Here is a 27,743-nt window from a genome sequence, read left to right as displayed (position 1 = left end):
ACAGATGCATTTATGTATACACATGCACACACACATACATGCCACATATATGCACAAGTACAAACACATGTGTCTGAACACACCTGTCTTTTGAAGCAGAGGCTGGACGTGGGAGGTGGAGCTTTGCCCACAGTTTCAGAGCTGTGCTGGGTGATGTTGCTCCAAGCAAACATTGCCCACACCCACCATGGGCCAATGTCCCCTTGCTTCCCCTCCCCTTGATGGCAGAGCGAGTTATGGGGAAGAGGTATATGTGTACGAGAACTTGATTGGTTCTGGCTTCCTTATTCCCCAAGGAGAAAGGTTGTCAGGGTCAGAACACAGGAAGGTCTTGCCTCTTCACTCTTCCATGAGCTTCTCTTTTGTTGCTGTGGTTTTTTTTTGGGGGGGGGGCGGGCGGGGTCTTTTTTTCTTGGGGGTTAGGATGATGCTTGGTTCACCCCTATGACCCCAGGATCCAGCAAAAGTGAGTGAGAGTGTGTTGAATTGAATAGCATCTATCAGGCCATTTCCAACAGTAAATGATACTAAGGAAATGTACATTCCTTCTCCTCCCTTTGTTGGGCACCTTCTGTATATGTGGGTACAGTGCTGGGTGCTGACGGCACAAGGTCTAGCAACTTACCTATGAGAAGTGCTCTGGGGGAAGGGCCTTGGGGAGGAAGCACAGGAAAGGCTGCCAGGTAGAAAATGGACTGCAAAGCCTCTGTTTGCAGGCAGCTCACATACTGCATACAAACGAGCCAATTGGCTTCCCTGTCCCTTTGTTTCCACCTGGACGAGTCTCAGGGAGTCGTCCTGTGTGAACAGCCTTTCCTAGGCTCCAGCCTCCTGAAGGAGCCTTGCCTCCCCTCTCGGGGCTCACCTCAAACACAGCTATCCCAAAAGGGTGGCTCAAGAAGTCAGGGGAGGAAATCAGCATCTTCCTGTTGCCTCCACTGAAGTCAATGCTGGACAGCTGGTGCAGCTTGGAGTCTACCCAGTACAAGCGCTGGTTCAGCAAATCTTGGGGAGGAAAAGGACGAGGGGATCAGTTGCTGAGCTGTGAGTGCAGCCTGGACCTCAGCTCCTTTGTGCCCCTTCCCTGCCCACATCTCCAGGCCAGGCCTCAGGAGGAGGCCAGCCCAGGGAAACCATCAGGAAACATAGGCACTGGCTCTAAGAAGAGATGTGGAGACGAGACCCATGGAGCTCCAGGCAGTGGCCAGCATCAGGCACTAGAGCAGAAGGCAGGGCTCACCCAGGGTGATTCCGTTGGGCCACTCAATACCATCCGACACCAGTGTCTGCCGGCCCACACCGTTGAGCCCGGACTTCTCAATCTTGGCCTGGAACCCCCAGTCAGACCAATACATGAACCTAGAGGAGAGAAAACGCAGCTGAGCTTCTTGACAGGGAACGTGACTGGGGTGGTCTGGCTCACAAGGACTCAACGGCCCTCTGGATCATGCTTAGTGGGGACTGGAAGCAGACCTCTGAAGTTCATGGGAACATCCAGTCTTAGAACTGACAGGTGAGCTGGTGTCAGGTGCATTACACGATGATTCAGTATTTGTATATATTGCAAAACGATTGCCGTAATCCGCCAGTTCACATCCAGCACCACACATAGCTACAGTGGTTTCTCTTGTGATGAGGACTTTTAAGATCTACCACTCTCCAGTTTTTAAACTTTATGATGGCTTCTCCTATTGATCTTAAAATCAGATCCCAAATCCTTACCACAGCTGACAAGGCTCTGCATGACCAGGGCCCTGCCTACCTCTCTGGCTATTTCTCCTAGCACCATCGCCCACCTCCCTCACAAACCTCACAGCTGCCCCACAGGGCTTCTCTTAGGTCCTTCAGGGCACCAAGGCCTTCACGGAGCCTTCGCTCCCACTCTTTTCCCATTTACAATGTCTTTTCAGTAGAGAATCTTCCTCTGTTAGGAAGTAGGTTCTCCCTGTTATCTTCTCTTAAAGCACCCCGTTCTTCCCTTCTGTAGCGCTCACACCATTGTTGATTTATGTAGGCTTTCTGGCGTGTGGTGTATTTGCTTGCTGTCTGTTTTCCCCACTAGTCTACAAGCTCCACTAAGGGAGGGCTCCTCATCTGCGTTATTCCTCACTTTATGCCTGGCAGGTGGTTTGTGTGTGATATAGGTCTTCATTTACTATTTGTTGAACAAACTAGTGTTTTCATTCTAGTCTCACAATTACCCCAGAAGGGTATCATTACTAGTCCCATTTACAGATGAATAAATTGTGGCTCAGAGGGGCTGACTTTCCTAAGATCACGATGTGAACAAGCAGAGAAACCAGGCTTCAAATTTAAGTTGAAATTCAAGCCTGCATGCTTAACCCTCCCCATAATGCCTCTGGCTGAAGCCTGGTGTCCAGCCAAGCTGGCTCCAGGCTAAAGGGCTGAGTGATTGTTCTGGATCCCTTCCATTTGCTGCTCTGAATCCCATCGCAATTCTGCTCTGTACAGCAAAAGGCTGATGCACGTGGAAATCACATCAATGGGCTTGACTCCCTAGCTGTCTGGCTTCCAGTTGGATTCAGCAAAATATTGGAGGGGGAAGAGGACAGACTGAGGTCAGGATGTCTATTCCCCTGACTCTCCCACACAAAGCTGACCTCAACTGGCTCATGCTCTAAAGGTTTGCTGCTGCTGCTAAGTCACTTCAGTCATATCCGACTCTGTGCGACCCCATAGACGGCAGCCCACCAGGCTCCCCCGTCCCTGGGATTCTCCAGGCAAGAACACTGGAGTGGGTTGCCATTTCCTTCTCCAATGCATGAAAGTGAAAAGTGAAAGTGAAGTCGCTCAGTCGTGTCTGACTCTTAGCCACCCCATGGACTGCAGCCTTCCAGGCTCCTCTGTCCATGGGGTTTTCCAGGCAAGAGTACTGGAGTGGGTTGCCATTGCCTTCTCCGGCTCTAAAGGTTTAACCGGCCTCAAATTATCTTCATCTGAGTGTGCAGTGGGTTTCCTGCTGGCACCCTGGCAGATCCACAATGGACCAGGGATGGGCTGGGTGTAACCACATGGTTTGGGGGACACGGCAGGTACAGCCCCAGGTCTGTATGACAGCAGACCGGGAACAGGGTTAAGGTGGGGTTAAATGAGATGACTCAGTGTCTGCAGAATGCCCAGGACTGTGCTGGGTGCACCTGTGTGTGCCGGGTAAACGGCAGCTGTCAGTCACTTCCCAAGTCCACACACACACTCTCAGGTGGCCAGCCCCAACCCCAGCTGCCCGACTGGAAGAAGAGGGTTCTCTTATCGCTGCTTAACAATTAAGGAAACAGCAGAAGGAGGAAGCTGGTGATTCAGGTAAGCAATAGGATGCAGCTGCTTAAAAACCATGCCATCTCAGGACATCACTACTGAGGAAGGGAGGGAGTCCTGCTCTGTTCAGAATCCCTACCCCCAGTACAGAGGCATGGCCAGAGCAGGTCAGCCTGGGTGATGAGGGGCCCAGAGACTGTGGGCAACATGGGTGGGGATGGAGGTGGGCAGCCTAGAGCAGAGTAGACCCTGTAATTTTGTTCCTCAAATCTCTCTGGCTGTCTGGAAGGGCAGGGAGGAGACAGCCAGAGGTAACCCCAGAGGCCAATCAGAGAGATTTGGGAATGTGAGAAACAAACAAAGATCACTTTCCAATGGGCAGAGCTGCCCACCACTCAAACAGGCCGTGTGGGATGTAATGGGCTCCTGTCTCTGGGAGTATGAGCACCTACCTGATGCCCACCTGCAGCGCATGGCAACCTGAGGGAAGACGTCCCGCCCCAGGAATATCTACAGTCTCCAGCGCCCTGAGATGCTCAGTTCTGTGATATGATGAGTATCCCAGTCCTGGGAGTGCCCTGACAGCCAGTGCACAAGGACCCCTGGTCAGGCGCTCATAGGCTGAGGGGCCCGCAGGGACTCTCTCCCCCATTGCCTGTGTCTGGGTGGCCCAGGGCCTTCCGAAGCCCTCGAGATAGCTCTGGTGACAGACATGTGCAGACTGAGCGCCCAGCACAGTCTAGAGGCGGGAACACTCACCCTCGCAGGGGGTCGACGGCAATGGCCCGGGGTTCGCTGAGGTTACGGCTAAAGAGAGTACATCGGCGTTTGCCGTCAACTGTGGCCACGGAGATGGTCTTGTTGCCAGAGTCGGTCCAGTAGATGTGCTTGTGGACCCAGTCCACCGCCAGGCCCTCGGGAGAGTGCAGCTGCTCGTCAATGAGGACATCCTGCTCCACGGGGTTGCTGGCTTTGTCCATGTAGGCGCTAGGAGCAACCAGGGCTGGCGTGGGCAGGCGTGCCACCGCCGGGGCCCGTCTGCAGCTGCCCTTCCCCTCTCTTCCCTCTGGGCCATGGCAGTGCACCAGAGAGGAGCTTGGCTCAGTTCCATTCAATGGGTTCTCTGGGCCACCAGGGTAAGGACACAAGCTCGAGTCAGCCACAGTCTCTGGCCTGAAGGAGCTCAGTTTAGAAGGGACAGAAATTTATAGCCCGATAATTACACCAATACTCTGTGATTACGGAAAGTATCAGAGGCTGTACCAGCAGAGAAATGGAAACTACATCATCCTGGGGGGCTGGAGGAGGCCTTGTGGTTGAGCCCTGAAGGACCAATTCACCAGGAACACAAGGGACAGACAGGTCAGGTTGGAGTCAGCATGTGCAGATGCCAAAGCACATGTTCTGAAACACTGAGAGAGCCAGTGGGCGGGGGTGGAGGGGGTAAGTGAGGGTGTGAGACAGGGAGTAGGTAGAAGGGGTCACCTCCTGATGGCCCTCGCATATGCGCGAAGGGTAAAACTGAACAGGTCAGAGGACATGGCCAGACAGGGGAGTTAGATCACTGCGGCACGTGCAGAGTACGAAAGGGTTTGGAGCAGGAGGGGATAAAGGCAGGGAGACCAGTTAGGAGGCTGTGAGCATGTCCAAGTGAGAGACGAAGAGGGTCTGCAGAAGGGCTGAGGCAGTGAGAATAGAGAGAAGGGGCCAAAATACAGCAGACACTCAGGAGGCAACACTAGCAGGGCTTTATGTCTCCCAAACGCTGTTTTCCCCAAGGCTTTCTTCTCCCCAGACCCTCTCTTTGCTCTATTAGTTCCACAGTGCCCATGGCCATCCATGACTCAAATTCTCTGATCTTGACAAGTATCTAAGTTTCAGACTATAAAGCCAACTGGCCCCCTTTGAATGTCTCATGGATGCCTTGAACGCAACACATCCCAAACTATTCACCCCATTCCCCTCTTCTCAGCCACACTCAGCCTGCCTACCCCACCACCATCTCTCCCCTCCTGGTCCCATCTCAGAGGACAGTACCCAAGTGCCAAGCAAGAAACCGAAACTCTCAAAAATGAACTCTCAAAACGAAAGTGGGAATTCATTTCAACTCTTCCTCCTACAGCCCCCACCCAGTCTGTCATCAAATCCTGCCTCTTTCAGTCACAACTGTTGGACACACACTGCTCGAGCTGGTTCTGGGTGTGCGAGTGTGAGTGTGTCTATGTGGGCTGGGGTGTGATAGGCACTGGGTTGTCAGTGAGAAGCCACTGGCATTGCTTCCATCTATCCATCCCACCATCTGTTCAACAGTCCACCCAGGGCCTGGTCGTCGGCAGTCTTGAGCCCAAGTGGATCTCAGGACAAAGAAAGGACATGACTACCAAAGGGGACTTGGGCACGCAGAGCTCCCAGGAGAGAACTTCCTTGTGTGTGTGAGGAGCCTTCCTGGGAACAGACTGTGATGTGAAGGGCTGGTCTGGGCGTAGTGCAGCCCCCAGACCAGGTCGGAGGTGTCCTCTACACTTTTCCTTCATGATCATCACAAGGGATATCACTGTGTTCTGAGTGGGATCCTCCAGGCGGGCCCAGGTCTGAGTCATCTTTGAGTCCTGAGCATCCAACACCCATGTATGGGAGCGGCTCTGAAAATCCCCGCCAAAGCCAGAGGCACCGTCCTGTGCCTTGCACTGCCCGACCAGGCCGCCAGAGGTCAGTCAAAGCCCCCATGTGGGCCCAAAGCTGCTCTCCCAACAAAGCCCTCAGACTCCACTGGCCCAGCAGGTGGAGAAGTCCCGGCAGTTCCATGTGCCCTGTGCTCCTGCATCCCCTCCTAAGCCCCAACTCTGTCCTGGGGGAACCTAGGGGCAGAGTGGGTGCAGAGGCCACCGGTCCTCTCCTCCTCTGTCAGGACCTCTCCACGCCTTGGCTGCAGGAGCCAGGCCTCTGCTCACCTGTAGATCTTGCGGTAGGAGAGGTCACACCAGTAGATGCGATTGGTGGCAACTTCAACGTCCAGCGCCACGACGTTCTTGAGCATGGGGATGAGCCGTGAGTAGTCCCGCTTTACCAGGTCTATCCTCCGCACTTCGTGCCGGTTGGTGAAGATCAGGGATGGGCTTCTGCCAGCTGCCATGCAGGGGGGTTGAGAGGGAAAGAGTCAGCGCAACAGGTGGGGGGTCTAGAGACCAAGGCTCTGCCACTGGTTTGCTGGGGGACACCTCATGTCCTGTAAAAAGTGGTGGCAACTCCTACCTCACAAGTTAGAGAAATAAGTGAGATAATGGGTACAAAAACCATAAGATGCAAAGCACCACACATAACTCCCCCAAATCTGAGATGACTCCATTTCCTCTGGCCTGTATGGGAGGCTTTCTGCAGTAACTCCAGCTCCCTGTCCAGCCTCATCACTCACCCCCCTAACACCTTGGTCCCAGCCACCAGGCTATTTGTCATCATCTCCCCACGGCAGAGCTTTGCTGCCTCAGGGCCTTTGCTCAAGCTGTCCTTCTACCTACAGTACATTTTTCCCCAACAGCTGCATCCTCTTCTGCTTGGGCCCCACTGCGACATTCAAAAAGGGGCAACATGAATGTTACAAATGAGTTACAAAGATGACGGAGGCTGCAGGATGGAGCACAGACCTCAGGGCTGGTGGTGAGGCTCAAGGGAGGAGATTCAAGGAGGTCATTGTGAGTCTTCAATTTACACAGAGTGTGTCTGGGGACACGGCAAGAGATGAATCTGCAGATGCCAGCAGGGACCCAATCACAAAGGATCCTGTGATCTGGATGTGTACTTTAATCTGAGCCAGTAGCTGGGGCAGGATGTGTATGATATGATACAGATCATTCACACGCAAAGGGACAACACACAACTGGTATATATATAAACTCATTCTCAGACTTAGGATTAGATTTCAGGAAGAACATCAAAGGTTTAACACTCCTGGCAACTCCATGGGGAAGATGACTGTCCCCCAGGCCTAGGAGGGTCTAGAACTTGGCACAGGCCGCGGCTCCTCCAGCCTGTTTTCAGATGTAGCGGGCCACTCTCAGGTATCTGCAGTCTCTGAGCAGAAACACCTATCTCTGGAGCTGCCTGAGCCTTCTCCCAGTCTTGTTTTCCAGCTGACACTTCTGCAGGGCCCCTGGTCCCTGTCACTGCACATCTCTGCCAGGGTAATGTGCTCCTTGGGGGTTGGGAGGGACCAGCACAGAGCCATGTGGGGCCTGGGGCTGAGGGTGTGACCTGTGTGTAGTGATAGAGATCATTTCAAAGCAGGGTGGGGGTGACAGGGAGGGTATGGGACACACAGCATGGAAAAATACAGCTCCATGTGCAAGGAGAAAGGAGAAAAGCTCGGTTCAAGGCCAACTCTTCCATTGACAATCTGTGATTTCCTTGCCTGGAAAGTGAAAGTCGCTCAGTCGTGTCCGACTCTTTGCGACCCCATGGACTATACAACCCATGGAATTCTCCAGGCCAGAATACTGGAGTGGGTAGCTTTTCCCTTCTCCAGGGGATCTTCCCAACCCAGGGATCAAACCCAGGTCTCCCGCATTGCAGGCGGATTCTTTACCAGCTGAGCCACAAGGGATTTCCTTGCCTGGAAATGAGAGCAAAGACACCTTATCTTCCTGAGGGCAGGAGCTGAGTTAAAGGGTATTTTGAACTGATTTTTACTGAGAGTTGTGACGTGACAGGTGCCCTGTTTGTTTACGACTGGAGTTTTTGTGGAGCTGCACTTTAGATATTGATATGTGGGGGCTGTATTTACATGGGCCATTGTGTGTTGTCTCCACTGCAAGTATACAGTCTCTGTTACACGTCACACCTGTCCTAGGTGGGGAAGGAACTGGTAGCAAGCTACATGTGATGTGCTAATGTATATTCTGCACATTGGACAGTTTGAGTGCTAAGTGTTTCGGGTTTGCCGGCTCTATGTCAATTATTGTAGCTGCTGTATTGTTATAGCCTACAGAGTGGGTATTTGTGCATCTGAATTCCAGGTTCATATATCCAACAGCCTACACAATACTTCCACTGAGATGTCTAAACAGTCTTGTTAAATTTAACATGTCCAAATTAATCCAATATTCTCCCAAACCTGCTTTTACCATCCTTCCCAATGCCTTAAATAGCAATCCCATTTTTTTGTTTGGTTAAAAACCTCATGGTCATCTTTGACTCCGTTTTTCAGTTTCACATCCTACATTCAATTCATAAGAAAATCCTGTTGCTTCAAAATAAATCCTGACCTTGAAAATATATTCACATTGTCTATCTTTCATTATCTCCATGCAACACCCTGGTTTAATCCACCATCGCCTCTCTCCCAGACTGCAAAGACCTCTGCAGCAGTTACCCAGCTTCCTCCCCTGCCCGACAGTCTATTCTCAACACAGCCGCTAGAGGGGGCTGGTTAAAACGGAAGGCAACCTGTCCCTTTACTCTGAACCCCAAAGCTTCCTTCCCCCTGACTGATGGTGTCAGTCAGCCCTTATAATAGTCAAGAAGGCCCTTATGATCTGCCCCAAGTCACCTTGTGGGCTTCATCTCCTCCTACTCTCTTTGCTCCAGCTGCACTGGCTTCCTCTTCGTTATCTCAACACAGCAGGCATGCTGCTATTTTTGGTTCCTGCAGGTCATGCATGGCTCACTCCTTCTCCTCCTTCAGGTCTTTACGCAAATGTCACCTTCTCAGTGAGGGCTTTCCTGACCACTCTTATTTAAAATCGTAAGCCACTGCCCCCTTGGACTTCTCTACTTTCTATTTCTCCTGAACCCTGATCACTGTCTGCCATGCACTGAATTTTATTTAGTTTTTTGATTTCCTGTCTCACCCACTAGAGTGTAAATCCTGTAAGGACAGAGATTTGAATCTGTTTTGCTTACTGTTGAGTCTCTAGTGCCTACAACAATGTTAGGTGTTCAGTGTAAACAAATGAATAAAGTGAATTCCATCGGCTGACCTGATGATCAATGTCAGGTCTGCACACGGCCTGCTCTTTGCGTGGGTTGCCTATGCCGTGTGGCCAGCATGGTCCAGCTTATATCTGTCATGTGAGTGCAGTCTCTGGGTGGCGCTGTGCAGGGTCAGTGTTGTGTGCACGGTTGCACTGTGTGTGTGCTATATATTGCAAGTTCCTATCTGAGTGTGTGAGGGGGTATGTGTGCACACCCACTGCTCGCATTAAGCACGCTGCTTCCTGGACTTGCTCATAGCTGCTCCCCTGCCCCCACCTCGTAGTGTCCATACTGACCAACGGCCTTGCAGTTCTTGGTCAGTGTGTCCATCTCGTAGCCAGGGTGGCACTCGCATTTAAAGTAGCCCTTGTAATTGACACAGATCTGGCTGCAGGCATCTGGGTCCTCGCACTCATCGATGTCTGTGGGGAGGAGCAGAGGTCAGAACCAGCAGGAGGAGCTGCCTCTGCTTGAGGGGCTGGGGTGGGGGTGCTCACCGCCACAGGTCTTCTGGTCCAGGAGCTGGTAGCCTGCAGGGCACGTGCACTCAAAGCCAATCTTAAGGTCAGTGCAGATGTGGGAACAGCCGCCATTGTTGTGCAGACACTCGTTCAGGCCTAGAGAGGGACATGGGCTCCTGAGGGTCCAGGAATTGAGACTGGGGTGGGGGCGGGACATGGATGGGCCTGGAGTTGAAGCAGAGATTCAGGGCAGCCTCAGCCTCCCCCAGAGCCTCATCGAGCCACAGCCTCGTCAGCCAGGTGACTGGGCAAGAGGAGGCTCAGAGAGGGTCCTTGCTTAAGGCCAGACACACAGACAGGACAGGGTGGAACCAGAACTCGGGTCCTTTGCCTCCCAGGCCAGGACTCTGTCCATCACCAGCCTGGAGGCAGCCAGGCTGCCTAAGGTCTTTCCTTTCACAAACACGTTTCTTACGTCTCCTTCCTCATGACCTCAGTAAGCATGTGCCATGTCCAACCCTCAAGTACCTTAAGAATCCCCTGTGAAATGCCCTTGCTTAACCACCTCCAGTCTCGGGAAGCCCACTTCCCCCCGAGGCAGCTGGTGCCATGCAGGGTTGGCCAGAGTCCAATGGCTCCCTCAGAATTTCCTTAAAGCACTGATTCCTGGTCCCCTGGCTTTCAGGTGTCTTTCTTTGGATGCACTCTTTCTGTCCATGTCCCTCTCTGGATGGGGCCCAGAGCTAGTCTGCCACCCAGAGGGGTCTGAACTACTACAAGGGCTGCCCTGTACTGAGCCTGTGGTTATTTAAGACTGCCAGGCCTCTATCTCCATGGCACTGTTGCTAAGTCAGTTCTCTCCCACTGTGAACTATGGTGGACTTCCCCCCTCTCCTCTCCTCTCAGCACCTGTCCCTATTCCTACACTTGGTCACAAGTCTGGTCCCAAGATTACCGACTGCTGCAAGGGGTGAAGGGATCTGGTTCCCCCATCCTCCACTCCCTCACCACGTCTGGCAGGGTCCCAGTGGAGGTCAGAGAGGCCAGGACCAAGGCTCACCAAGTTCTCACAGCATCTTCTGGGCTTTAGAATCACAGAAGGTTAACTCTTCAAGCCAGGGGAAGGTGCCGTGCCACCCTCTGCCCATTAGACCCCTGCCCCGCCACTCCAGCCAAGCCAAGCAGAGCTGTGCCGAGCCAGCCAGGGCCATGCACACAGCCGGTCTGAGCTTCCCACCCCAGGCCATGCATAGCTGTGGGTGCCCCCCCACCCTCCAGCCTGAGCCATGCTGGGGGAATGTTCCCCTTTACCCCTGGGCCGCCTCCTGTTTCTCTGGGATGTTGGCAGAACTGAAAGAACAAGACCATGGCAACCCCATGACTGGTGGGCTAGGGGTGACTCGGCCAGGCCCAACACTGGAAGCCCCAGCCCCTCGGGGTGGGCTGAGCCACAGTAGCTCTGGGGTGGTCTCTGGAGGGCACCACCTCCGGGATCTTCCCGTCATTCCCAGCCCTCCCTGACCTCTCCCATAGCACACTGCATACTACGCCCTCAGCGCCATCCATTCACTTGTTCACCTGCTCACTCATGGCCTCAGTCACCATCACTCACTTCCTCCCCCTCCTTCTGCAGGAGCGGCAGTTCAACCACTGTATTTACTGAGCGCTGGGTGGAGCGGGAGGTGCCAGATGGCTCTGATGGGGGATGGGGAGAGTGCCACGTGACTTAGGCTTCCACAAAAGACAAGGCGCAGAGTCCTCCAGGGTTGAGGCGAGTCAGGGTCAGAGAACAGGTAGAGGGTCCCTCAGCCCTGGAGAGCCAGCATGGAGGCAGAAGAGGGGAGTCTGGGCCTTCCCAGTTTGATCTACCCTGGAGGTGAGTCTGCTGGGGCCTGCAGTGGGGGGAGGGAGGGAAAGTGGTCCAGAGAGGCCTGAGGAGCATTTGGGGTCCCCACAGAAGGTCCCCCAGCACTAGCGCCCACCTGCATGCACACACCTACATGCTCACACACCAGCTCACATGCGCAGGCACATTCACACAGACATGGCAGCCACACAGAGACACACGATGCAACTCCCTTGCCTTCCTCCGAGAAGGAGTCATGGATACAGACACTGGTCTCTCACCAGCACAGAGACACAAACACATGCGTACATACGTCTCTTTGGAGTGTCATGCAAAAGACAAGAGAGAAGAGAGTTCAGCAGGTTAGTAGTCTCCGGTAGGGCGCCTAGGCTCCGATGTTCCTGCCGCCCTATCCTCTTTTCCATAACTTCCTTCTTCTGGGACTTTTCAGGGCAGAGCCTGGGGGGAGTCTGTCACCCGCAAGCTCAGACGAAGGCCGAGTGACCTTCTCCCAGCTTCTCTTCCTTCCTGAAATCAACTTCTTAATTTTCAAAAGGGGCAAAAGTGTTTTGTTTCAGGAAGCTCAAGGGAATGATCTGCTCTGAAGGCCCAGGAGGTGCTGGGTGGAAACGGGCCTGCCAGGAAGGCAGGGGAGGGAGGGTCTGGCCTAGGCTTTGTCCGCTCAGGGGTTCTCTGTCCAAGCCGCTGACCTCAGAAATGAATCTTCCTAGAGCCCACCCTGGGTCTCCCACAAGCTCTTGGGGATGTCCGCCCACCTGCAGTCCAGACTCTCCTGCTCCTTTTAGCTTGGAACCTGGCCTGACAGCTCTGGCCGTCAGGGCAGCTGCCTCCTTGTATTCCTTGCTTGTGTCCAGCCTGTGAGTCTGGTCTCCCAGAAAGTTCCTCAGGGCACAGGATGGTGCCACCCTCTGCTGTTGGGTCTGCCCTATCCTTACCCAGGCCTGGCCTGAGCCCAGTGACCTTCATCTGGGCCTCGTCTGGCCACCTGCTGGCTGTTCCCCGCCTCTAACACTGCAGGGTCCCCTGCTGGGGGGCTGGAAGGCCTCAGAGGCCAGGGCCCTGGCTAGGACAGCAGGGCAGAAACAATGAGAAAGAGAGAAAGTTCCCGAGTGAGCACACACTCAGAGGTCTGAATCTGAAACAACTGAAGAGAGGCTGTGTTTATGAGAGGAAGCAGAATTTCTGAGCATTCGGAAAGGAAAGGCCCTTAGATTTGCAGAAACACAGAACAAGAGGCCCCAAAGGCAAAGAGCCCCTTCTGAGACCACAGGACAGCACACGGGTCCAGAGAGAGGGTCAGAACAGCACATGTGCAGAGGGGTGGGTGAGGGCTGTGGTCTGAGGGCCAGGAGAGGGTGTGACGGGGCGGGGGTTAGTCCAGCAGCCGGACAGAGACAGGTACTGTACCACACTCTTTCAGAGGCTCATCCGACCAGTCCCGGCAGTCCCTCTGAGCATCACACACTTTCCTGCCGTCCACGCACTCGCCACTCTTACACTGAAATCTGCGGGGACCCTCACATGTTGACTCTGTCGGGCCGGACAAGAGAGTGGACAGCACCTGTGAGACCTTAGGTAGGGAGGGTTGGGGTGGGCTGGGCCCATGGGAGTTGAGGAGAGCTCCAGACTCAGCCCCCACCGGCCTCCAGATAGTGGCCCAGGATTGACAGCTGAATACAGGGTTGGTGGGAGCTCTGTTCATAGAAGGACAGGACCTCAGGGATAACCAGGATCATGGAGGTGGGCAGGGTGTGGGGGTCTACATCTGAACTACCAGCATTAGGGACTTTGGAGGGAAATGCAGCCCCTCTACAGACACCCTGGGGGCTGCAGGGACCATCTCCTGAGGGGGCCTATGCTCCAGGGGTCCTAAACTGGGGAGGCGACCTCACCACCCAATCCTTGATCCATTTCTCCAGATGACCAAGGGTTCAGGGTCCCTACTCCTGCAGGGTGATGACAGAGAGCCACCTGAGAATTAAGGGGGCTCCCTGGGGAGCAGGACTCTGCCTCTGCCCGGTCCAGGAACCAGTTAGTGACGCTGCTTGTGGGTGCAGATGTAGACAAAGGGTGGGGGCTGTATCTCCTGCAGTGCCTTCACATCCCTTCCCCCAGGCCTCTTTCAGCTTTTACAAAGTCCTTAAGGCTCCACTTCTAGTGCCATGCAGACCCGCACAGAGGGCGTCTGGGTGGTTTAGGGGCAAGTAATACTCTGGGGGAAGAGGCATCATAAGGACCAAGGGGTGGTGTCTCCTAACTCCGCTCTCTCCAGGGAGCAAGGCGAAAGCTCAGGGGGTGCTGTCCCCTTGCCACTGACCACACTCACCCTGCAGGCAGCCAGTTTCGTCACTCCCGTCTGGACAGTCCTGCTCCTGGTTACAGCGCTTGATGGCAGGCACACAAGTCCCATCCCCACACTGGAACTCGTCTCCACGGCAGGTGCCCAGCGCTGCCAGGGGAGGGTAAGCGGAGAGGGTCAGTGCCCTCAGGTGCTGGGACAGCTCTCCTCCCCCACCTCCAGCCCCACCTCCACTCCACATCCACCCCCAGCAAGAAGAGAACCAGTGGCTGAGCTTGGGAGTCTTCGGAGGACACCTGGCCAAGGCACAAGATGGGGAGACTGAAGCTCAGAGAGGGGGAAGGCCTCACCCAGGGTCACACAGCACTCTGGCACGCAAAGCCAGGACTAAAACTCAGGTCTCCTGTTTCCCTCTCTACAGTCTCTCCCCAGGGCCACCCCTCTGGAACAGGCACGTAAACTTCTTTGGAATCTCAGTGCTCATTACTTAATGACCCCACCCTTTCAGCAAACTCTTGCTCAGTGCCCAGGATGTAGTGGTGGGGGGCACAGATTACTAAGAGCCTCCCCTTCCTCTAAGAGCTCAAGGGTGCAGAGCAGGGCTGAAGGGCAAAAGAGATCATTGTGTGGATGTGTTGTAAGACAAGGTGGCCAGGAACCTGCAGGAGCTCAGGGGAACCCAGCCCAGCAGGACCCATCAGAGGAATCTGGGAGAAGCCTTGAAGGATGAGCAGGCCCAGGAGGTAGGGAAGGGTCTGGTGGGGGCTCTTCTTTAGTGTACCAGGGTCTCTGGCATTGGAACCAGTGGGTGACTGCTTGGGCCAGGAAAGGCAGGGGTGGGCGGTATGACAGGGGCAGGGGCGCATCCCGGAGGGTCACAGGTACCTGTGAAGACCCTGAGCTCCACAGCTTAGCAGCCATGTGACCACACACACTTCACGTTTCCCCAGTTCTGTCACCCCCGTTAAACCAAGACTAGGGTCGGGGTAGGGCAAGAAGAGGCGGCCCCCTCCGCGGACGGCGGCGCACCCGCGGCCCTGGGCGATATGGGGGCGGGCGGGGGCTTACGGCAGTCGGCCTCGTCCGACTTGTCCTTGCAGTCGCGGTCACCGTCGCAGCGCCAGCCCAGGTGCACGCACTCGCCGCTGCGGCAGGCGAACTGGGCGGCGGCGGCACAGGTGGCCGGCGCGGGCGTGGCCCGGGGGCCCGCGCGGCCGCACAGCTCGGCCGCCTCGTCCGAGCGGTCCTCGCAGTCGAACTGGCGGTCACAGACCCAGCGCTCCGGGATGCAGGCGCCGCTGTCGCCGCTGCAGCGGAACTCGCGGGGCCCGCAGGCCGGGTCGGCGCAGCCGCGCTCGTCGCTGCCGTCGCCGCAGTCGTCGTCGCCGTCGCACACGAACACGGCGGCCAGGCACGAGCGGTTGCTGCACTGGAACTCGTGCGGGGCGCACACTGCGCGGGACAGAGACCCGGTCGGCCCGCCGGACCCTATCCCCAGCGCCCCGGGCCCGCCGGTCCCGCTCCAGGGGCCCTGATCCTCACCCACCGGCCTGAATGAGCCCTGCTGGGGGCCCCAAATGTGGACGGCAAAGGGGGCCTCCAATCGGAGTCCAACTAGGGTCATGCTGAACGACCCGGTGCAGCAGGCTCTCCTCCCTAGCCTCACTGGGAGCGGGAATTCCTGTCCTGCTGCCTGCAGGATGGTGGGACTGAGTCTCTAAAGCTGCAGAGTGTAACCTGTCTTGAAGGCCTCTCCCGATGTTCCCAGGAAATGATATGTAGCATGACACCGACCCTTCCAGGAACAAGGCCTCGACCTACTTCCTTAAAACACAGCTCAGGGCCCTCCCCGCTCCCTGGTTTGCTTGCACTATCCCCTCTAAGTCCCTTGGCCTGGCATCCAAGGCCACTGGCATGGAGCTACTGCTGCACCCCACCACCTCACTCCACTCACACCCTGCTTCACATCACACACTAGACCATTTGTATACTTTCTCACTTCCCGGCCTTTGCCCAGGCTGTTTCATCTGCTGGGCACCCATCTCTTGTCTTTATCACAGTGATGAGTTCAAATCCTTCAAGGGTCCAAATTCTACCTCTTTCATAACACACTCGTGTTCCCCTGCTCGGGAAGTCTCCACACACCTCCACTCTTCTTCCAAGTGCCCTGCACAGTCTGCTCAGGTGTCTGGGTGTCGTGTCCTTCTCTGTCTGCCCCATGACCACAAACTGCAAAGGGGTGGGCTCTGAGATTGACCCACTTTTTCCTGAAGGTCCAGCACAGAGCTCCCTGCAGTAAGTGCGTGTGGGGTAGATGGAGGCTGGACCAGCCCAGGTGTGAGGAATAATTTAGGGATTCACAATCATTATGGGCACAGGTCACTGGCCCTGCCTCGGGCCCTGGGCTTCCCCTCCCTGGTGGGCTGCTCTGAGCTCAGAGGCTGGGAGAGCCTTAGAGACCAGTAGCCCCACTACCAGTTTACAGATGGGGAAACTGAGGCCCAGGGAGAGGAGCAACATGCCCAGGGTCGCACAGTCAGTCCACGGTGACAAGGGGTCCAGAACTCAGGTTTGGGGCTCTTACTTCCTATTCTGACTCCTCTGGGCTTTCCAGTTTTCTTTCCACCCTGGAGTTCAGGCTGTTTCTAGAGTATCGACCTGGCTTCCTCCCTCCTTCATTCTTTATACAGAGGCCAAAAAGAGGCTGGAGCCCCAGGCCAGGCATGGATACAGAGGCTGCATATGCAGGCATGCTAAGTCACTTCAGTCGTGTTCGACTCTTTGTGACCCAACAGACTGTAGCCCCCCAGGCTCCTGTGTCCATGGGATTCTCCAGGCAAGAATACTGGAGTGGGTTGCCATGCCCTCCTTCTGGGGATCTTCCCCATTCAGGGATCAAACTCTCATCTTTTATGTCTTCTGCATTGGCAGAAGCACCACCTCTAGCACCACCTGGGAAGCCCGGTAATTTGGTGGTGGCAGCACCCCATCTTTCCACGTGGGGGCGCCAAGAGTCTGTTTTTACTTTCTGTTGGAAAACTGTCCTTTTTCATTGTTAGTGAACATAAAATAGAAGGATGCCTTTAGTTTCACAATGTAGGCAGCTCATGTCATGTGTTGCTGATGGCTCTATCAAGTTTCTGACAGATGAATTTTTTCCCCTTCTGGGCTTTTGGGATGCTGGGGCCTTGGTAGGAAATGCACACCCTACTCTGTGATGTCTGCCCCTCAAGATTAAGCTGATGCCTAGATTAGCCCTGTCCAGACAGGGAGGAGGACTCACTACGATCAGAGTTCTAGGAGGAAGAGCTGCTTCATCGTGAGCTTGCTCCAAGGTTTCGAAGCTGACAGCACCTTTAAGATCTACATCATTAGGCCTGTGTTCAGGGACCCCTCCCAGCATTCATGAATGGAAGAAGTTTTGAGGGATGAGAGAAGGGAAAATTCTTTTTCCTTTGCCTTGGTGATTGGGAGCTGAAGCAGAGAAGCCCAATAGGACCTTTGAACATGACTATTTTCTATAATTAACAGGGAACAGCCCTGCCACAACATGCCATGCTGCTGCTGCTAAGTCGCTTCAGTCGTGTCTGACTCTGTGCGACCCCATGGACTGCAGCCTACCAGACTTCTCCGTCCATGGGATTCTCCAGGCAAGAACACTGGAGTGGGTTGCCATTTCCTTCTCCAATGCATGAAAGTGGAAAGTGAAAGTGAAGTCGCTCAGTCGTGTCTGACTCTTAGCGACCCCATGGACTGCAGTCTACCAGGCTCCTCCATCCATGGGATTTTCTGGGCAACAGTACTGGAGTGGGGTGCCATTGCCTTCTCCCACAACATGCCATAGTTAGAGCTATTCCCACACCTGGAAATAGCAGCTGATAGCCTTGATGACTGTAGAAACATCTGATTTTCAGGAGGTATGGAGGGGAGAGGAGTCTCACTGGCCAGTGAGGCCCCGCAGAATTATCACAACTGCAGAAATGAGGCAGTGTACCACTGGGGCTTTGCAACTGCTGGTCCCAGCCAGGATCTGCCCCATACCCAAACGCTTCCAGCTTCAGAGATATCCAAATTCCAGAGACTTACATTCTTAGAGTGCTGTGACCTAGAAGCCCCCAGAGGAGGCAGCACTTCCCCCGGGCCAGGAAGGATGGGTAAGATACAAAGACAGAAGCTGGCAGAGTGAGCAGGGTGGGAGACAGTGGTGGACAAGTCCTTGGCAAAAGCCCCCAAGCGATTGCCCGGATCTCTGCCCAGCCTCACAGCCCAGTTCCAACAGCCAGTCTGTCTCCCCCATTCATCATGAGCTCCCAGAGAGAGGCCTATAGGATTCACCTTCTTGTCCCTTCCAGAGCCTGGCACACAGTAGGTGCCCATTGCATATGAGACATGCCCGGCCAGGCCACCTTCCCCACTGGTCCAGGCCCTGCTGGCCTGCCCCTGGGAAGGAGATAATTCTGTGTTTGAGGCCCACTGATGTGGAACTGCCCCAGCGACCACTTCCATCTGTCCCTATAGAAGCCTGCTGAGAATGTCTTCCTGCCCCGTGACATTGGTGCTCAGATCTGAGATTTCAGCAACAGTCCTCAGGAATCTGTTCCCTTCCCCCCAACACTGCTGTGTTCTCACCTAGGCCACCACCATCTCTCACTATGGCCCCCACTCTGGTCTCCTGCCCCTGCTCAGAGATCAGTGTAGACTTATGGAATGGATGAGCAGATGTCAGGCATGGTTAAAACACGCATGGACTTTGCTGTCCGGACCTGAAGTTGAATCCCACTCAGTCCCATCACTTAGCCGTGGGCATTTTTCCTCGCTTGTCTGAGCCTCAGTTTCCTCACCCACAAATGGGGATGATAATGGCTGCTCGTGAGGTGGTTGTGAGGATGAAAAAGAATGTCTCTTCAAAGTGCCCGGCCGTCACTAGTGTCCTGACCGTTCCCCTTTCCTCTCCACCTCTCAAGCCCCCTGAAGAATCTGGCCCTCCTTCCCCACAAGTGGCCACTGCTGCCCAAGGCTGCCTGACCATGACCCTGGGGACCAGACCCTGGACTCACACGTGGCACATCCAGCCTCATCCGCTCCACTCTCGCAGTCCTTCTCCCCATCACAGCGCCACGAGGCCGGCACACACTTGTGGCTGGTGGGTCCGCAGCTCAGCTTCTCTGCAGGACACACCTGCTTGGCTTTGGAGAGAGACACAAATGCATAGCTTAGCCAAGGGGGACATAGGGCATGGTGCCAGTGAGCCCTACTGCCTGACTCCAGCCACATGGCCTGAAGCCCTGGGAATCCACCAGGGCCTTCCTGTCTCAGTTTCTTCATCTGAGAAGTCCCTCTGCCCCTAAGACGTTTTTATTCACGTATTTGTTTTTGGCTGGGCTGGGTCTTTGTTGCTGTGTGCGGGCTTTCTCTGGTTGTGGTGAGCAGGAGCTCCTCTCCAGTTGTGGTGTGCTAGTTTCCCATGGCAGTGGCTTTTCTTGCTGTGGAGCATGGGCTCTAGGGGTGCGTGGGCTTCAGTATTTGTGGCATGAGGGCTCAGTCGTTGTGGTTCTCAGGCTCTAGAGCATGGGCTCCATAGTTGCAGCACATGGGTTTAGTTGCTCTGCAGCAGGGAGAATCTTCCTGGACCAGGACTTGAGCCTGTGTCCCCTGCATTGCAAGGTGGATTCTTAACCACTGAACCACCAGGAAAGTCCTACCCCTAAGACTTTCTGAATCCTACAGTTGACCCTGTCACTGCCCTGCCTAACATCCTCTCATGGCCCCCTGGTCCCTGGCCCTCAAGACCCTCTTCAGTTGAGCCAACCCCTCCATCTGCCTCACCGGCCTAACCTCCCACCCTTCCAAGCCTTTCCTTTAGGCTCCAGCAATATGGAGCCACCATGCCCTGCATGCTCCTCTGCCATTTCCAGCTGTGTGCCCTTGGGCAAGATACGCCCTGTTTGGGTCTCAGTTTGCCTTCCAGATCAGTGACTCTGTGATCCGAACCTGCAGATGGGAAGGGCTCGCCACGGCCCCAAGAGCTCCCTCCAAGCCTGCCTCCCCCGTTAATGTGCCGAGCCCGCTGCTGAGAGCAGTCGCTGTGTGCCAGGGCCCAGCGGGACCACACAGCTATAATTACTGCAGCCGCAATCAGAGACTGACTCAATCAGGGGCCCGAAGCTCCAGGGCTGATTCTCAATTTGGAAGAAAGAATGAGAACCCTGATCCAGCCTGGGGATGGCTCCCATCCTGAGCATCCCAGGACGACCCACGTGACAGACCTAGCCAAGGCAGAGACATCTCAGACCTCCATGCTGACTTCCTCACCCTGCCTTCCAGGGTGTACACGGGCCGAACCCAGTGGTCTCTAGGATGTGCCAGGCGCAGTGCTAGACGCTTCCATAGTACTCCAGCAAGGCATAGGTTACTCTGGGGCCTCCAGCACGAAGGTCGAGGGCATGGGCTCTGGAGCTTGGCGGCCTGGGTTCAGCTCAGTCACTTGTTGGCCATCTACCTTGGCCATCAATCCTTATCTCTGTGCCCATAAAGTGGGCATAATACTATTCCCAGTCCCACTGGACTGTTACAACAACTACATTAAAGTCTGTAAAGCAATTAGAATGCCCAGCCAGTGCTCACTCATGATACCTACTATCATTCGCCGCTCGTAGCGGCTTATCTATTCCCTCAGTGAGTATCCTGCTGTGTACCAGACATGGCACCCAGCGCCGGGTCCTACTCACAAAGTCGTGAAGACCCAGGGGAGGGTGCAGTCAGCTGTGTCTCATGCCAGAGGCTGAGAACAGTCCGTGGCACCCTGGAGGCAGTGGGTTCCTGGTACCTTACCCTCAGTTCTTCTCTCTAATCTCAGACCAGTTTCCCCAACCTCTTAGTTCCATAGCTGGGATGAAAGCCCACAAGAGATGGAGAGAAGGACACAGACAAGATGAGTTGGGGGCAGGTGTCTGAGTCAATACCCCAAGATGCTACTACACCATGGGAAAGGAGTACCCTGGACCTCTCAACTGTGGACCCCAAAGTTATCCTTAGGAATATATTTCATAAATATAAGGCAACCTGTTGGGAATACAGGATTCATGGGATTCATTTTACAGAAATTTCCCTTTACAAATACTGTCGGGCAGAGCCCTGAAAGCACTGACACTCAAAGACCCTTTACACAGGCTTCCTTGGGGAGGTGGTACAGGTGGTGAGGGGCCTGGGAGTCAGGGGAGGGGCCCAGAGCACCTCCATCACCCACACACTGCAGGAACTGAGAAAGTACTTCCTGCTCTGGGCCCAGAAGAACACGAGGGGGCTGCAGCGACCAGCATGTCCCAGATAAGGGGTGGGCTGGTGGGTGGTGGGTGCAGGTTCTTGGATCCTAGCTCACACTAGACTGAATCCAGGCTTCCAGGGCAGAGCCCAGGCATCTTAGCAACTCCACCCACCCCTGCTTGCCCTGGTGATTCTCAGGCACCCTATTTGAGAACTCCTGGGTTACCATTCTGCAAATCCAAAAGATACCGGAGATTTCATGTCTTTTAAATCCGCTTCCAGAAAAGTGTTAGAGGAGGCGCTGTGTGTCTGCAAGCCCCTGACACAGAGGGGACAGAGGGATGAGGCAGCATCTGTGCGCCAGGCCTCAGGAAACAGATGCTCATAGGGAGTTGTTAGGGAGCTGTGGCTACTGAGTACCTACTGTGGGGCAGGCTACTTTATGCCGAGTTGATATTTTCCCATGTCATCCTGACCCTCTCCCTGCTACATAAGCAGGTCCTGCAGGCTGTGAGTGGAAACTCCAGGGGCACCAAAGATGATGCTAGGGGCACCCCTAGAACAGAGCAGGACACTGGTCCTGATGGTAAGCACTCCATTTTACAGATGAGGAAACCAAAGCTCAGAGAAACCCAGACCAAAGCTCAGAGTAACCGGCCCCAAATGCACAGCAGTGAGTCAGAGTCTACAGTCCTTTGACTAAACCCTGCCCTTTCCATCAAACCCCTCACTCTCCTGTGGGTAGGGTAGTGGCACAATCATTGTTGTTCAGTTGCTCAGTCGTGTCCAACTCTTTATGACACCATGGACTGCAGCATGCCAGGCTTCCCTGTCCTTCACCATCTCTTGGAGTTTGTTCAAACTTATGTCCATTAAGTCAGTGATGCCATCCAACCATCTCATCTTCTGTCATCCCCTTCTCCTCCTGCCTTCAATCTTTCCCAGCATCAGGGTCTTTTCCAATGAGTCAGCTCTTCACATCAGGTGGCCAAAGTATTGAAGCTTCAGCTTCAGCATCAGTCCTTCCAATGAATATTCAGGGTTGATTTCCCTTAGGATTGATTGGTTTGATCTCATCGCAACCCAAGGGACTCTCAAGAGTCTTCTCCAGGACCACAGGTCAAAGCATCAATTCTTCAGCATTCAGCCTTTTTTATGGTTCAACTCTCACATCCATACATGACATATGGCCCAGAACCAACCCCAAACTCTCTGCTCAAAAGTCCAGGTGATTGAAACGGCCCTTGACCCATCTGTACCATCTCCGGGGGCCTGGTTCTGCATACCCCAGTGCAGCAGGCAGCTGCTTGAACTTTGAATGAATATTTATACAGTTAATTGCATAACCTTTCAGCAAGGACAATGATTAAACAATCCGTCTGCTTCCTTTCTTTATAATTAATAAGACATTTGCTGTGTCCCTAAATAGACAGCTCTAATTACAGGCTCTTGAGGATTCAGCAGTGCCTGACACCAGCCCTCCTACCCTCAAAGAGCCGAGGTACCTTCTTGGAATGTGGGGGACACAAGAGGCCTTGGAAGTCACACTGAGGAGCACTGGCTGGAGTGACAGGAGACAGAGGTCCAGAGAGGGGAAGCGACCTGCCCGGGGTACTGGACCCTGGGCATGACAACCCTGTCTCTCCCGGAACCTCGCTGTCTCTGTTGTGATGCAGCTCTTTCCCAAGGCAGGACACGGACCTCGCCCTCTGGGATCCTGGATCAGACCGCTCACTACTCAGCCCCGGAAGCTGCTCTGGGGAGTGTTGACGCGAAGCATCTCCTCAAGTGTGTGTGCTCAGTCGTGTCTAACTCTTTGAGACCCCATGGACTGTAACCCACCAGGCTCCTCTGTCCATGGGATTCTCCAGGCAAGAATACCAGACTGGATAGCCATTTCCTTCTCCAGGGAATCTTCCTGACCCAGGGATCTGTGTCACTTGTGTCTCCTGAATTGCCAGGGAGGTTAATTACCACTGCACGATCTCTTCATGAAGTGAAGGCTATTATCACCTTCATTTTACAGATGGGGAGAGTGAAGCCCAGAGAGCATAAGTCATTTGCGCGAAGTCTTGTGAAGAGCAGAGCTGCACGTCTTCCCCAGGTCCCTCAAACCCCAAACACTGTTAACTTATGGCACTTCACACTGCACAGGGGGGAAGTAGGCCCCGATGGTCTCCTGGTGACCCTGGAGAGGGTCACTGCAGGGAGGATGCTCACTGGGCCTTGGCTTAGGCAAGTCTGCAAGATGGGAGGTGGCTGTCTAATGCCCACTTTCAGGATAACTGAAGCTAGAGGCCCCAGGCAGCATAGCGCGGGAGATAGAGCATGGGTTTGGAGTCAGACAGAGTATGGGTTTGGACTCCACATCAAATTTACTAACATGAAGGTCCTTCAACAAGTCACTTAACCTCTCTGCACCCTGGCTCCCCTCACCTGCACATGGGGTTACATCATCTCCCAGAGCTGGTGGGTGTTTATATGAAGAAACATGGAAATCCCTATATAGAACCCGGAGCAAACTTGGAACTCAGCAAACAGTTGCCCTTGTTTTATTTCATGAAATGCAAAGGGCTGGGAGGGCCCAGGTCTCACCCCTGGGGATAGACATCACAGCTTATTAGAGTCCAGAGGGCCCTCCATGATGCAGCCCCCACCATTGACCTGAACCCTTCTCCTTCTCTCTCCATCTCTTTCCCTCTCCCGCTCTCTCTCTCTCAGAAACAGATGCCCAGGGAATGCCTCTGGCTTGCTGTCCAAGTGTCTCCAGGTTCTCAGGGGCAGGAATGAGGAGCCCCACTTCCTCAGACATCAGGAATCCTCTAAGTCACCAAGGGCCTGCCACTGTACTCCAGAGTGACCGCAGGCATTTAAAGATTCCCAGAGAATCTTGTCTTAGAAATCCAAATCCAACCATCCTTTATCTAATTCAGAAGCTCACAAATTAATAAAGAGGGAAATGTCTGTTGACTGAAGGAAGGAAAGTGCCTGACGGCTTCTTATTGAGCAAGCACATCAGCAGTGCAGGTCACGGGAGGCGCAGGGCCAACAGCTTCCACTTAGGGACTGCTAGCTCCCAGAGGCCAGGGGCTCATGCAGTGGTGACTATGGGGTCCAGCTGCTGCCCCAGGAAGCATGGCATGGACGTCCCACTGTGCAGAAGGGGGCAGTCACACCAAGCTCCTTCTCACAGGGTCAGCTGGGTGGGCCCCTGACTTGCTGGATAAGCTCAGAAAATCTCTGATAGGAAGGTGTGCTTGGTTAATCAGTGAAGTCCCTGTTCCAGATGGGAAGGCTCTAACATGCATGATTAAAACCTCATTTTCCATAAGCAGCACCCAGAATTGTAACTCACTCACCTTGAACCAGCTTCCCTACCCCCATGCCGCATACCTCCCAGCAGATGCCTGAAGGTGGGTCACAAACATCCCCAATCAAGGGAGCTATAATTAGAGCTGAAATGCTACTTTCATTAGGCAAATGTCCGGGCGTTCCTGCTGTGACTCCTGGCTCAATGTGACAGCCACAGAATCCAGAACCAGAAGGAAAGAGATCTGGGAGGAACCCCAGCCAGTGAGATGCAGATTATATAGAGGGGAACACAGGAATGGGAACCTGCTCCCAATCCCTCCCTACTCCATGCAAAGCATCTTCACTTAGACTTCGAAGATTTTAAATCGGGGAGAGGGCCTAACGTCAAAACATGATGATAAAAATCACACTGCCATTTCCTCCATCATCGACACTGTGAGTGCATTTTTTTTCATTTGGTCCTCACCACCCATGTAAGATAGGTACCATTGCCCCATTTTGCAGATGAATGAACTAAGGCTCAGGGAGATTGGGCAACTTGCCTGCAGTCTCACAGGTTAAAGGACTTGAACCCGAGTATATCAGACATCAAACCCACTACATTTGACTACTGCCTATAATCTTTCTTTGCAGGTGGGGAGGGGGATCTCCTAAAAGCTGGCACAGTCCCCAGGAACCTGGTAGGCTGTGGAGGTTGCGATGACAACCCCAACTAAATGGGCAGTGAATTGGCTGCTGGGTTCTCACTTGGTCAGGCGGCTATGAGCAAGCCTGTTACCAGGTACTGCTGCCCCCAATTCTGCCTGGCCCTCCAGGTCCCACACTGGCTGACCTCCTCCAGGCAGCCCTCCCCACACACACGCCTTCCCACCTGTGACCAGTGTAACTGCACAGAAAGTGGGATCCTGGCCTTGTGCCCAGCTGGGTACAGGCGAGGGAGAAAAGGGCCTCAGACTCTTATGAGTCCAGGAATCTTAGAATCATGGTCTCTGGAACTCTGGAATGTTAGAGACTAGAGCTCAGAGGGGGCAGGAGAGCATGCAGGACTCACCCTGCATCACTGGGAGGGCCCCCCGACTCCCAGGATGCAGAGAAGAGAGCTGGGCGCCCCGACTCCCCTGGTGGCAGCTCCCACACAGCGCTCTGTCAAGTCCCAGAGAGACTTCAGAGCCTGCCTTTTGTCATGGAAGGCAGACCAGCCACGAACAACCTGTGTGTCTTAGAAGCAGGGCCCTCAGCATCTCTAGGCTTCCAGTTACTCAACTACCTGATAACTGTGCTTTACAGCTGAGCCCGAAGCAGGCCTGGAGAGGCAGGAGGTGTGAGGCCAGAGACCCCCTACCCCCACCAGCCTAGCCCAGCACAGCCCAGAAGATGGGAAGGCAGCAAGTGCTAGGAGGGGCAAGAGGAGGGAAGACAGAAACACAGGCAGGATGAAGAAGGCGGGCAAGGGGGAAGGGGAGGAGGGGGCAGGCAGAGAAGGGAGGCAGCCCAAGTGCAGGGCTGGGCAGGAGGGAGATGGAAAGAAGCACCACTGCAAACAGACAGAGATGTGGGGAGGAGCGGGAGCATAGTTCTTCGGCAGCAGGACAGACCCCAGTACTGACTGTGATGACGCTCCCTTCCCCTCCATCCCCAGTGTCCAGGGTAACTGCAGGCACGGGGTCTGGATGGCTGAGCTGGCTGGCTGCCAAGGCGGTCACAGCTCCCCTCCCCAAACACGCACTCCGGGCTGCACACGGCTCTGCCCTATGTTAGCTGGGCCGCCTTGGGCAAGCAGCCGAACCTGTCCCAGCCTCAGTTTCTTTCTCTCTAAACAGATCCACCCCTCGCCCAAGCTGGCCCTGAGGAGGAGTCACAAGTGGGCGTGGCTGGGCTTTGTTCCCCCGGAAGCACGGGACAAAGCACTGGGCTGCCCTCCCCCACCATCCAGCACCTCCAGGACTGCATGGGGTGCAGGGGCTGCTGGGTGGAGTCAGCAAAGGGTAGGGCCTGCGGTGTGGCTGGGGAGGCGAGGCAGCTGTGCAAGGAAACGAGGGAGTCCCTTGTCTTGGGCGGGGGGTGGCTCCTGCTCTCCCTTTTTCTCTCCTGTTCCCTGTTTCGCATGCGGAGACTGGTAGCTCTGTTGCTAGGAGACAAAGAAACCCAGTTATCACCAGCCACAGCCCTAGACAGGACGCTGGCCTCCGCTGTTCCCACCTCTGCCTCTGGGGTGACTGTGACCCCTAAGGAAGATCCGGGGACTGCGACTAGCAGGTCCCCGCCAGCCCCACGGCCCTCCACATGCTGTCCCTCTCCTGGCCTTTTGTCTCAGGCTCATTCTGCTGGAGCTCTGCCTCTGGGACCACTGGGTCCTTCCCCGCCCCCTTCTCATCTCCTTTTTAATTTAACAAATGTCACAGAATGACCTGCCCAGTGTACGTTTGCTTTGAGGATTAGGGCCTGCAAAAGAAATCACAGAGAGACAAAGGCTGAGTGCGGGAGGCGGGCCTGGAGCTTGGCTTCAGCCTTCATCTTGCCCCTGTTGCCTGTTGCCATCTGGGCCGGGCTCCTAGGCTCAGTCCGCCCAGAGCAGAGGACAGAGTTAGGGCCTTGAAGACCCCAGCTAGGTGGCCTTGGGCAAGTCACTTGACCTCTCTGAGCCTCAGCTTCCACCTCTGCAGAAATCGGAACGTGACAGTACCTGTCTCATGAGGCCACCCTGGGAATAAGATGAATGAAAGCAGACAGCGCTTTGCAGATAGTGATGCTAGACAAGTACCGACTGCCATTAGCAGTATTAGAATTATGATTGGAATCCTCAAAAAAAATACTAGTGGGGAAAACTGAGGGGAGGCCTGGAGCATGTGTGCTGGTTGCTTCTCACCATCAGGGTTCAGAGGGGCTGCTTTTAGCTCCTGGAACTCTAAGAGCAGGGCCCAACCTGCCAGAGGGCTGGGAAGAAAGCCCAGACACAGGTCACCGGACACCAGCGACTAGAAGCACCGGAGCTCGTGAGTGTTCAGTACAAAGTGCCTATTGGGCTGTGGGAGACAGATCACCTCACCTGAGCCTGCAGCTTCCCCACCAGGAAGACCTGGCAAGGAAACTGAGCCCCAGAGCCAGGACCCACCACAGCCCAGGGGCAGGACTCACTGCACGTGGCCTCCGACTCGTCAGAGCCGTCTGGACAGTCCTCCTCGCCATCACACTTCCACCGCTCTCGGATGCAGTGGCCGTTGTTACAGGTGAAGTCGCTGTCTGCACAGGTCTTCTTGGCTGTGGGGCAAGAAGAAGAGCATGAGGGGCCTGGCGGGCA

At 54.7% G+C, this 27,743-nt stretch overlaps 1 protein-coding gene across 21 annotated transcripts in view; it reads right to left on the bottom strand.

The window, feature by feature from the left end:
- The window catches only part of LRP8 (LDL receptor related protein 8), a 76,797-nt gene that overhangs the window by 13,927 nt on the left and 35,127 nt on the right, over positions 1 to 27,743 (bottom strand). For 7 of the 21 annotated variants that reach the window (XM_025288702.2, XM_025288704.2, XM_025288706.2 and 4 more), the window contains exons 3-14: positions 27,581 to 27,703; positions 18,928 to 19,056; positions 14,939 to 15,322; positions 13,898 to 14,020; positions 12,979 to 13,101; positions 11,016 to 11,054; positions 9,741 to 9,860; positions 9,540 to 9,665; positions 6,228 to 6,402; positions 4,036 to 4,263; positions 1,241 to 1,359; positions 866 to 1,005 (exon numbers count right to left, since the gene is read on the bottom strand). In XM_025288702.2, the coding sequence (XP_025144487.2) occupies positions 866 to 1,005; positions 1,241 to 1,359; positions 4,036 to 4,263; positions 6,228 to 6,402; positions 9,540 to 9,665; positions 9,741 to 9,860; positions 11,016 to 11,054; positions 12,979 to 13,101; positions 13,898 to 14,020; positions 14,939 to 15,322; positions 18,928 to 19,056; positions 27,581 to 27,703 (1,829 nt within the window). The remainder of the gene's footprint in view (positions 1 to 865; positions 1,006 to 1,240; positions 1,360 to 4,035; positions 4,264 to 6,227; positions 6,403 to 9,539; positions 9,666 to 9,740; positions 9,861 to 11,015; positions 11,055 to 12,978; positions 13,102 to 13,897; positions 14,021 to 14,938; positions 15,323 to 18,927; positions 19,057 to 27,580; positions 27,704 to 27,743) is intronic. The other 14 variants (XM_025288703.2, XM_025288711.2, XR_003110180.2 and 11 more) reach the window with 7 other exon arrangements.

The sequence above is a fragment of the Bubalus bubalis genome, chromosome 6, assembly GCF_019923935.1.
Source record: "Bubalus bubalis isolate 160015118507 breed Murrah chromosome 6, NDDB_SH_1, whole genome shotgun sequence".
In the NCBI taxonomy this organism is placed as follows: domain Eukaryota; kingdom Metazoa; phylum Chordata; class Mammalia; order Artiodactyla; family Bovidae; genus Bubalus; species Bubalus bubalis.
The sequence above is the reverse complement of the archived record's forward strand: the minus strand, read 5'-3'. Positions and strand labels throughout refer to the sequence as shown.